The 10,727-nt window shown below is 35.9% G+C and overlaps 2 protein-coding genes and 1 long non-coding RNA gene across 7 annotated transcripts; 2 read left to right on the top strand and 1 right to left on the bottom strand.

The window, feature by feature from the left end:
* Positions 1-5,212: 5,212 nt before the first annotated feature.
* Positions 5,213-7,461, top strand: LOC107263404 (glycosylated lysosomal membrane protein). 2 transcript variants are annotated; one of them, XM_015730580.2, is made up of 6 exons: positions 5,213-5,380; positions 5,681-5,938; positions 6,010-6,213; positions 6,294-6,524; positions 6,593-6,885; positions 6,980-7,461. In XM_015730580.2, the coding sequence occupies exons 1-6, from the start codon at positions 5,294-5,296 to the stop codon at positions 7,149-7,151; spliced, it is 1,245 nt and encodes a 414-aa protein (XP_015586066.1). In that variant the 5' UTR covers positions 5,213-5,293; the 3' UTR covers positions 7,152-7,461. The 2 variants fall into 2 exon arrangements, with proteins under 2 accessions (XP_015586066.1, XP_015586075.1); XM_015730589.2 differs by having other exon boundaries at positions 5,214-5,615; positions 6,980-7,418.
* Positions 7,462-7,548: 87 nt separating this feature from the next.
* Positions 7,549-9,459, top strand: LOC107263431 (regucalcin). 4 transcript variants are annotated; one of them, XM_015730653.2, is made up of 7 exons: positions 7,549-7,713; positions 7,786-7,937; positions 8,027-8,240; positions 8,325-8,528; positions 8,635-8,865; positions 8,923-9,098; positions 9,185-9,459. In XM_015730653.2, exons 3-7 carry the CDS (start codon positions 8,081-8,083, stop codon positions 9,347-9,349), a joined length of 936 nt encoding a protein of 311 aa, XP_015586139.1. In that variant the 5' UTR covers positions 7,549-7,713; positions 7,786-7,937; positions 8,027-8,080; the 3' UTR covers positions 9,350-9,459. The 4 variants fall into 4 exon arrangements, with proteins under 4 accessions (XP_015586139.1, XP_015586129.1, XP_015586151.1 ...); XM_015730643.2 differs by having other exon boundaries at positions 7,550-7,713; positions 7,786-7,952; XM_015730665.2 differs by lacking the exon at positions 7,786-7,937 and having other exon boundaries at positions 7,550-7,712.
* Positions 8,010-9,921, bottom strand: LOC107263480. The gene is made up of 2 exons (XR_001536694.2): positions 9,502-9,921; positions 8,010-8,261 (listed from the first exon to the last, which is right to left on the bottom strand). It is a non-coding gene; the product is annotated as an uncharacterized LOC107263480 (long non-coding RNA).
* Between the last annotated feature and the right edge of the window lie 806 nt (positions 9,922-10,727).

The raw sequence follows: 10,727 nt of genomic DNA, 5'->3' as shown, positions 1-10,727 counted from the left end.
GTAGGATTACCAATACGAAAAAGATTATCAATAGGTGCCACTGGTAAATTAGTGATATAATTTATAAATTATAAATAAAAATGTAGATAACGTTAAATAAATTTTTGTAGACAGCTAGAAAGTTGATATGAGAACCTATTGGTTTTAAGGAATTGGCATGTGATTACGAAGCATTGAATTGCAGTAGAAAATTTGGTGGCGAATCAATTGGAATTTCTTTTTATGACCCACTAACCACTATACTTTTTGGTTGTAAAATTGGAGTATCGTGTGGTATGTGAGAAAGAGCGAGATACGAGGTGACTACGATCGTGGTCGAAGAAACGAAGTCGCGCGTTCGTCTTGAAAGCAGATTAAAATGAAAAAGAGGGTTAGGAGTGGTTAATTAAAAAAATTAATCGACGTACCGAGCCGTGGAATTTCGAGGTATAAAAAGAGAGGAATCCAAAGGAAAAACTGATACGTTAATGAGAATCAGGTTGATTGCGCCAAAAAACGGCATGTCTCGGACGAAACTATGCCAGAACCTTAATTTCAAGCAAAACAAAAAATAAATGTTCAAGCTACCCAAACCTTTGAACGATCCCAATATTACAGTAGAGTGTCATAACGTAGATAAAAATAAGATCGTAAAGCGATCTATAGTCGTTCTTAATTGGGGGGCGCTCAGATCGAATGATTCCAATATCCATCGTCCGAATTCTCAACTAGATTAAAACCAGAACGTTGAACGTAGCCAGTATACGAGTATGATAGCGCTTGAACATGGGGAATGTAACCGTGGAGAATTTTGCAAGTGGAGCCTATGGCACAGCCGTCTCGGTCTCCAGACAGATCATTTTGCCGAGGACTGGTCCCAACGATGAAAACCGGTTCCCCAACGTGCGCATTGTGCGTGTGTGTGTATGCGTGCATGAGACTGTCCGTCCTGTGTGTACGCGCGGGAGATGCTGTGAAGCTGGGTGGTTTTTTCGTGGTTGCAACCGCAGTCGCTATGGTGACCGTCCATACTCCGGCTAGTCTGGCTTCGACTAAAACATGGTGCGCCTTTTATGATTAATTGTCTGTGATTCCTTGCTGCGGGGACTGACAATGAGAAGTGCATAGTAGTAGGTACAAAGATTTTAGTTACGGTATACAGCCCACAGATGGCAGCGCTTGCGGCAGCATTGCATTACAAGACCATACGTTGGTATCGTACTGTGCCGAAGTCTATAGACATACTGATGTGTGTGGTTAAGTCTGTAGGTTTGGGCCCTAAGGCCCCCCACCATCATTACCAGTCACTCCTATCCCTCCTAGTGAAGCCCTTTCCCTCGGACTCCCGCCATTCCCGATCGGGCCCTTACTTCCCCAGTACCCCATTAGTCGAATGGACCCTTTTTCTCCATCCCCCACCATTATCCCGAACCCTTTCCCCACCCCACCGCTTCATCCCCGCCAACGCCGCAACCCTTCCCTACCCTACAAGGCCCTTCCTACCCGTGACACTGGCACAGTCCTTCACCTGTTCCCGTCGCTGCTGGCCTACCTTATCTAACCTTACTTTACTTTATCCTGCAATACCCTAGTACTTGCCTGCAGAAACCGGGCCTTGTTCAGCCTTGCCAGTCACGGCCACTTGCATAAACCGGCGTCGGGCATCCGCCATGGGATATTCAGGATCGAGCTGGCACTGAAACGAACCGTTGCAACATTTTGAATTTTCTGATCCTTACGTCTCGGTCCCGGTTTTAAAAGTCACCCTGAAGTATTTTTCATTTTTCCATTTCGTACCCCACTGAGACCCATTTTACCCCCACTACTTACTTCATAACCTACCCTACCTTCGCCGTATTACTCCTGATACTTCCCGGGCCTCTATTATTGTATCTACCCGAAGACTCAACCGATACCTCCGACTTACCTGAACACCAGCAAGATCTTCACGATCCTCAGTCCCATCGTCGTGTTCGTAAAACTATCGGACTTTAGTCGTGACCTCTTGAACTCTCTACGTGCCAGCGACATCCCTATTGGACTACTACTTACCGACTCACAAGCGACCAACGGGTAAGTTGTTACCAACTGTGAATTTTAACTGCTGGTAGCCTAATTGGGCTGTTGCTAACCTCATTTATAATCAGTGGCTTAGTTTTCACCGTGCAGAGCTTAAACAGAGTTAAGCAGCCTCATTGGTCAATTCCATTCAACTCCTATACGTGACTGGTTGAGTCTGTTTAAACTCTGTACGGTGGAAATTAAGTAAGAATCTGTGAGACTGTATCTGCGTCTGTAATTTTTTTCTTTGACAATTTCTGTACCGCCTAGTGATGCTTGCAACATTTTTCAATATTTTACTACTTATTCGCTAAGGTATTTTTAGTAATGATTTTTTATTTAGCGATCAATATTAGTGAAGTTTTTGTAATAATGGAAAATGTTTAATTTTGCGAAAATGTAATTTGACGGGTAGCAAGAAGCATCAAGCCCCGGTGCGTCTGACGTGAATTCGTATGCGCCGCCGGATATGCACTTTCCTTTTGGCGTTTGCATAAAACATATGCACCTGCATCGAACACGCATATAATGCAATTCGTGAAGATAATAATCTCCTATAACACGTGACATTTAAGGTATACAATTAAATGTATCGAAAATGAAATGAATGCGACATATGTATACTAATTAGTTCTCATTGAAATTTTGCATTTCCTTCGCTGTGTATATACCGAATTTTAATATTAACAATATATAAATACAATTTCAGTCATCAAACTGTACATTAACTAAATTACAGTGATTTGCCAAGTCACCTGAATGTGAAAAAATCGTTTATATCGCCCTGGACGGGCGTACCTGTTCGGCCACATATACGTGGGTACAGATTTATATATGTGTATATATATATATATATACACGTAGACTCCGGTCAAGGTCGTACATTGTTTAAGATCTTTTTGTACCTTTCATGTTCTCCTGGTCGGCGTCTGGCGTGAGAATTCTCCCGGTAGATGGCGCAGCGATCACTTTCCCTTTCTGTATTGCATTTATGGTATCCTGCTCCTATAGCCAGGTAGAATTTAAATAAAATTGTTTCGTTGGTTTATCCGTAATTGTGAAAAATTCAAAATTACTGTTTGAGGTGACAAAATTTCGTAAGGTTGCGCATCCGAGAAATTTCAAACCTAGTCTAGGAAAGCAAAGAAAATTGTAGATTAGAGTTAGTATCGCCTTAGCAGGAGTATGGGAATATTTTTCAATAACGTATGCTACGAAGAGATTAGATTTATAAATTCGTCGGTTAATATTAAGATTCAGTTTGCGGTTAAAGTTTAATTAAATTCGAGTCAGCCATTTCTAGAAGAATATAAAATGTTTGATTTATTTTATTTTTAATTAAGTATCAAATTATCCTGGCAGTAATAACAGTTAGACCTGAGAAACAGCAGCCAAGCATCGTGAAATTTAATGGGAAATTTAAGATGGCGACATCGAGGTAATCGCAAGTGAAAATTTTTCTGCGATCCTGAAGAATCGTAACGTTTCAAGGACATCGGGTTCTCTCCCACCATAAAGACCACGAGGGACCCATAAGAGCAGCCTGTAAGGGGCCCCATAAAAGTCCGCAAGACTAGAATCGACCGGAGGAGAAGCAGCCATTTTGTTTTTTTTCCCCGTCATTTATTCTGCCTCTTATTTCTTTGACTTATGATTTCATGAGAAGACATGCCAATTCCTGTTGCGTGTATATTATATGCTTGTTTTTCTTTTTCAGAGTTTTTGAAAGAACCTGTACAGTGTCAAGGCTTGGTAACTCCACCACCGTTGGCGGGGAATCAATGGCCAATGGGGTAAGAGTTTCCTTTCCTCGGCGTAGACTACAACTTTAAAAATAATACCATGTATAAGAAAGAGGGAGAAAAACTCTCAAGGTTGCACATCGAAAAGGATTGGTGTACGTACCATATCTTTTGAAACGGTATATATAGTTTAAAATTAGCCATTTTACCATCCAACGAAGTTTCAGTCAGTCATAATTTATTCGTCGTAAAATGACCTTTACCTTTATGTACAATTTTATTTAATTAACCGCAATAACATGATTATAATTTTTAAGAAACTACAAAGCGTTCCAGAAATGATATGTGCCTGACTTTAGTCGTTGGTCGCTAAGGGCATCTCGTCGATCGGTATTGAGTCGGAACGGGATTGAAACGAAGAAAAACAGGTAGAGACGAGCAGAAGACGTTAGGTTAGGTTAGACTAGTTTAAGGCGCGTTAAGACACGGACCGTGAGAGAGGAAAGAGAGAACCTTTCAGTGGTTCGACTACGGAATGTGGGATGGCGACGATCCTGTCTACAATCGATGAAAAAAGTCCTTGACGTGGAGCAAAACCGTCTTGGCCGGGTGAACTTTCTCGCAGGACTGTACTGTTCTTTATTATTTTTTTTTATTACGACAGTGCTGCCACCACTCGGATGTGCTCGTGCCGTACTTCATCATTTTTTGCTTGGATTCGAGAACTTTTGAATACTTGAATACCGTGTCCGGTCCATTAACATTGGACTTCAGGGAATTTTGAGATACTGACCTAACAGATATCATCGTCAAATATTTTTTAATTATATCATAAAACAGAATTAATAATCTTTTCGATATAATATATTGCAATTATTGTACTCTTTTCTATTAAACGAATTATAGTAAAACACGAGTAAAACTTATTTTTTTGACAATCGAAAACAATGACATTTTTAGTAAGTCACGAGTGGCTTTCTATGCGAGTTCAATTATTGAGTATGATCTTGATTGTATTTTTTAATAAGGTATGTAATGGATAAGTTCCTACTTTATTTTTAATATTTTGTAGAATGTTCCTCTGTAAATTTTAACATGTAACTTTAATATGTAGCAATATTTATAAATATATAAAAAAATATTTCTTTGCGCAGTTAATGAAATTATCTTCGAATAGGCAAGTGCCAATAATTTAGCATTAAAATAAATTTTGCAACGATTGCAACCCGTAACAAGGTAGTTATTTTATATTACCGTTCCACACATTTCGTGATTATCAACCATATTCAAAGATGGCGCTCTTTGACTGTCCAGAGCGCCATCTGTCGAACACAGCACCAACATGATGCAATTTATCGACAATACTACTTTCAATGAGATAAAGAAACTAAGCAGCATAAGATCTTTAAGTTAGTTGTGTAGCTAGATATCATATAGTTTTTCACAAGTAAAACTGAGTGGTTGTCATGAGAGCATGTAAATACTTCAAACTGTATTGATTGCTTTATCTAATGTTGTTTAAAATGTTTTTTTGTAAATTATCTTGTATCTTTTTAATTTTGTTGTTTATTAATGTCTGTCATTGTTCTCAACGAGTGGTAAGTATTATTTTACATTTAGTACTCCTTTGTTACCATTTTTCCACAAAGAACTGTAGAATAGAGTTTAGATATTCTTATCATAGCGACTCCCCTTTTGGAGCAAAGATCAAAGTCATCAACCGGCTATGGGATTTCATTTGAAAAATGTTCTTTGTTATATATTCACGGATTCCTTTATGTAGTAATATTCGCAAATGTATTTCTTACTAACGGGGAATAAAGCACCTTTCGCGTAAGTAAAATGTGTTACAAGATATTGCGAATTTATTAAGAATTTATATACTTCTCTATTTTTAGTTACGTTCTTGGATCAACCCCAACTGTGGAGAAATTTGCGATAAGAAGAACTTAACCACAGTTTGGTTAAGAGCTGATGGACTTAATGACACGTTACATTATGTGTGGGACTTTAGTGGAAGTCCATCAGTATTAATGGCAGTGACTTCCCGTTCTGCAGAACTTGAAATTAAGTGGGAAGAGTATGTACTTGGCAAAAGCAAGTCCTTAAGGTTCACAGAAACACCTCATTATACTTTTGGAATAGTATTAAGGAAGGTTTGTCAACTAATTCATTAGAGTATTGTAACAAAAAATTGTATATTAAATTAGATTGTTTTCTTTGACAGATTTACGAATTTAATGATATAAATGACACAGGTCTTATAGACACAGTTGATGCTTCCAATATAAATATTCTTCATCCAAGATCATTTCGCTGGGATCGTACATTTTTTTCTAAGACAAACGAATTAGTAGAACTACATATGGAAGGACACGATTACAATAATGCAGAGGATAAAATCTCCCGGCGTGGAAAAATAAAATTACTAGTAAGTTTAATACTGTAAAAACAAAATTTCTTACTAAGGAGTGTTAAAAAAATTAATGTTATCAAATTTTATATTTCTAGTTCAATGGCTTTTGTTCACTGAATCACTCTCACATTACACCACATATGTTGCACTCTGAAAATTCCACCCAAATTGATCTAATAATAGATCATTTGCAAACCAATACCAGCTTTCTACAAAGTAGATTTGCCATTGAAGTTTTATTAGTTAGTGAAGGAAATAGCAACTCTACGATGATAATCGATGGCAAGAAAACTCTAGATGATGAGCATACTCCAGGAATATTCGAGGTGACATTAACCCAATCTGTTACTTAACATTATAATTAAAAAATAATTAACAAGATTCTAATTACCAGGTAGATGAAATTAGAACTCCAAACAATAATTATGATAATGGCATTCAGAAAATGGGAGCTTACATACAGTGGAAACCAGTATCTTATACTACTGCAGAGAGAGATGTAACTAGTTCAACTGATCTAATTCATTACCCTCTAATTGTATCTTATAATCACACAAAAGCGATGAAGAACTCGTTGCTGTTTGCATTTTATGATGAAAACGTGACTCAACTCTTAGTACAAAAGATCAATGTATCTATGGGTTTGAAAGGTGACCGTTTTTATAAGAAAACCAATTACACCACATGGTCAGTACTATTTTTTTATCTTGTATATAATGGTAACTTTAACTCGTCTTTAGGATTATTTTACTATTATTTATGGAACTCTCTCAAATTCCAGGACTTTTATTGTTGGTTATGGAACGCCTCCAGATGAACAGTTTTCATATCTGGTTATTATGATCATATCAATTGGAATTGGATTGCCTTTATTAATTATGATATCGACGGGTTTATATCTGTGTGCACGGCGGTTTCGCAATCAAGATAGCAATGTATTATTAAACAGATAAAATTTCTAGCCAAAGAATGTGGATCTTTATCAATAGACTTAGTGATAACTTACAAGTTCAAGGTCCAAATATTGTATATAAATTTTAGTTTTTTAAAATGCAAATATGTGACAAAAATGCAGATACTCTAAGTACGTAGGTAGTGTTTTTTTACAACCTGGTTATGAATATGATATTTTATATGGAGCTAAAGTGTTATTATTTATGGAAACATTAGACTCTGTGTTCTTAATAAATATATGCTTACTGGAGAATTATCTGTACATACTCTCTTGGAGAAAAGTTAAATAAACGAAATAACTGAGACAAATATAGGTTATATTTAATTAATTCGAGTTCGATGATAATTGTCCATTTTTATCATATACGACTTATACCTTTTTATTACAAACATTATCTTGTTTTCGTTAAAGATTAGCTCTATACTACATAATACCCTTGGTCGTTATCAAATTAAAAGACCTCACTCAGCTATAATAAATTGTCACTCAAACGCATCTGTCAGTAAGTTTTCAGCGTCCGTGGTACGACGAGCAAAGCACAGAAGTATACGGAGTGCTAGGTAATATCCTAAGCAGCACTATAGAGACTATACTATAATTCAGCAGTCTAAAGAGCAAAAACTTTCTTTCAGTAAGTTACAGTGATGCTCAATAGCATAATGTTTCTATGCATTAAAAACAGACTTTAGACAACATATTTGTAATATGCCATTGAAAAATGTTAGTGGATGGCAACTCTGAACTAATGACAAATAAATTGTGGGTGGCATGTTTGATAAGGACTGTACATATTACTTATGTAACTAAAGATTAGATAGTGATTGCAAATTTGTAAGAAAACTACTTGGGTCTATAATTTTTATATTTTTTCAGAATCGTGTTGTTACTTTATTGCAGTAGTTAAAATTACGTACAATTGAAGATACTATGGCACCAAAAGTTTCATTACTTGATGACACAAGATTGGTAATTGGAGAAGGACCTCACTGGGATGCTGAGGGCCAAGTCCTATATTACGTTGATATTTTGGATTCTACTGTTTTGAAATATGATTCACGTTCTAATAAAATTACACGTGCAGTTGTAGGTAGGTGTAAAACATATTCAGCTGTAAGAAGTTTTTACAAAAACGTATTAGAATGTTGTGATATTAATAATATCATTTTTTTAGATAAAAAGGATAAAACTACTGTGACGTTTATATTGCCAATTGCCAACACCACTGATAAATTCCTAATTGGTTATGGTTCTAAGGTTGCTGTTTTAACTTGGGATGGTGTAAGTTCCGAACCTCAAAATATTGAAATTCTAGATGAGGAAGAAGATGCCTCACATACTGGTAATCGTTTCAATGATGCTAAGGTCGATCCTGAAGGTAGATGTAATTTCCATTGTTTAATAGTATTTTATAGTTTGAAAGAATGAAGAATAAAAAAATGAATAAAATATATAATTTTCATATAGTTCAATCATAATTTTAGGTCGCGTGTGGCTTGGAACAATGGGTCCGTTACAAGGGCCTGATAAAGTAGTAAAAAATTCAGGAGCACTCTACTCACTTACTGATAATGGCAAATTGGTTAAACATGTTACTGATATTGGTATTAGTAATGGATTAACATGGAGTCCTGATAAAAAAATATTTTATTACATTGATAGCATTGCTGGAAGTATCGATAGTTTCGACTATGATGCCAAAGTTGGCAAGATAGGTTAGCATAGATTAAAATATTATTTTTACTGAATTCATAAAACACATTGGGTTTTAGATAATCGAAAGGTAGTATTCGATCTTAAGAAGAATAACGTAAAGGGTTTACCTGATGGCATGACTATTGACACTGAAGGAAAATTATGGCTCGCAACTTATAATGGTAATGCAATATATAGAATTGATCCTATTACAAGCGAAATTCTTCAACGTGTAGAATTACCAGCATCACAGGTAAGTGATTTTCAATGTAAATTATAAGCAAATAGAAAGATGGCTTTTGAAATGATTCGTCAGACTAAATTAAATAATCATGACAGATTACTTCAGTCACTTTTGGAGGAAGCAATTTGGATGAGCTCTATGTTACTAGTGGCAGTATAGATGAACCAAAAGGTGTTCCCCATGTAGGAAGGGTATTCAAAATTACAGATCTGGGTGTTACTGGTTATCCTGGAGTACCAGCAAAATTAAAGCTTCCTTAAATTAATCTAGAAGTATCTTATGTACTTGTTTTTGTCAAGTATACAATAATTATTATTTGTACAAATTGAATTTGTAATAGTAAATATGTCAAATCGATAAGCAACGTTCATATGGTGTTCTGAATGATGTATTTGATTATTTTATTTCTTACCTTTTATCCGTTGTGCTATTTGTCTATGTATCTTATCGACTGCTAATCATAAATGATATCTTGAACCAAAACTAAGTATACTAAACATTTTATCGGAACGGTAGACACGCAAGTTGAGTGTCGCGACTACCTGCAAATGGATTTTCCTATTGAAATATTATATGTATATCGATATACAGGATTATTCATTAGAAACGTAACCACCTGAAGTTAGCCCGTATATTTGATTTCTATGGTATTATAGAAAAATGTTCAGGTGGTGCATTTCTACTGAATCACTCTATATATTCTACATACTGGAATCGCGAGGCACGGAATACACGGCCATACAAATTTTGTCTATTTATAATCAGTCAATGATGATATTACCGATCATCGATATAAAGAAAGGTTAAACAAGTAGTTCAATATAAAAACTGAGTACTCACGATACACAACACCAAGAATTTAGTTGTATGACGCAAATACTTTTTTCTTCATACCCTTCAAAAAGGTCAGATGCAATAGAATTTCAAATGTCTCTACCAATGGCTACTACCGTCTACTGTATTAAAATAAGCAACAGAGTGCGCTAGTAGTCATATACTTCCGCAGAGTCCAATAACAGTTGGTAAAAGAAAACGTTATTTTCGTATTCGAAAATTTCCATATTTTTCAAAATTATCTCCAAAAGTAATCAAAATAAATGAATGAACAAATTTATTTTTTTTCGATTATTGTTCTATCTATCTATCTATCTATCTATTTAACTCATATCTTATTTCCACTCAGTTAAGGTTTAATAATTATCCCCGAAGAAACTTAAACTTCGAAGATTGGTCACTTGCCAAATACTGTGTCAACCAACATCTATATATAGTTTCCACAAATGGTATCATCCGCAAGGTCACCTCTAACCTTTATTCAAAGCTCGAATATATTCGTTAAACCCCGAAACTTTCAGGATCGATTTGCCAATTAATAAAACATAATGATTATTTTTAAACACGCACGTATATCTATGCCAAACAGTGCTAATGGTGAAATCCTTTTTTCTCGTATAGATATACATTCTGGCTTCGCAGCGTAATACCATAGTCGATGGTAAAAAGTGTGTATAGGTTAGGTTAGGTGGAGCAGGGTTGCCAGTGATACAAGTCAACGTAGTGCGCTCCGTGGCTGGTCTATCGGACGAGTTTACTACTTTAGGTATGGTCGGATACCGTAGTGGGGAGTAGGGTGTTGTG

This window comes from Cephus cinctus, unplaced genomic scaffold (assembly GCF_000341935.2).
Source record: "Cephus cinctus unplaced genomic scaffold, Ccin1 Ccin1_scaffold0013, whole genome shotgun sequence".
Lineage (NCBI taxonomy): Eukaryota > Metazoa > Arthropoda > Insecta > Hymenoptera > Cephidae > Cephus > Cephus cinctus.
Note: the sequence above shows the minus strand (reverse complement) of the source record. Positions and strands in the feature narration are given on the sequence as shown.

What these genes read in the sequence shown, in the direction of transcription:
- LOC107263404 (XM_015730580.2), top strand. Translation starts at nt 5,294, where the DNA reads ATGTTGTTTAAAATGTTTTTTTGTAAATTATCTTGTATCTTTTTAATT. An exon ending in TTGGAATAGTATTAAGGAAG is followed by an intron (nt 5,939 to 6,009) that starts GTTTGTCAACTA and finishes TTTCTTTGACAG; the next exon opens with ATTTACGAATTTAATGATAT. An exon ending in ATACTCCAGGAATATTCGAG is followed by an intron (nt 6,525 to 6,592) that starts GTGACATTAACC and finishes TCTAATTACCAG; the next exon opens with GTAGATGAAATTAGAACTCC.
- LOC107263431 (XM_015730653.2), top strand. Translation starts at nt 8,081, where the DNA reads ATGGCACCAAAAGTTTCATTACTTGATGACACAAGATTGGTAATTGGA. An exon ending in AATTACACGTGCAGTTGTAG is followed by an intron (nt 8,241 to 8,324) that starts GTAGGTGTAAAA and finishes TCATTTTTTTAG; the next exon opens with ATAAAAAGGATAAAACTACT. An exon ending in TAGAATTACCAGCATCACAG is followed by an intron (nt 9,099 to 9,184) that starts GTAAGTGATTTT and finishes TAATCATGACAG; the next exon opens with ATTACTTCAGTCACTTTTGG.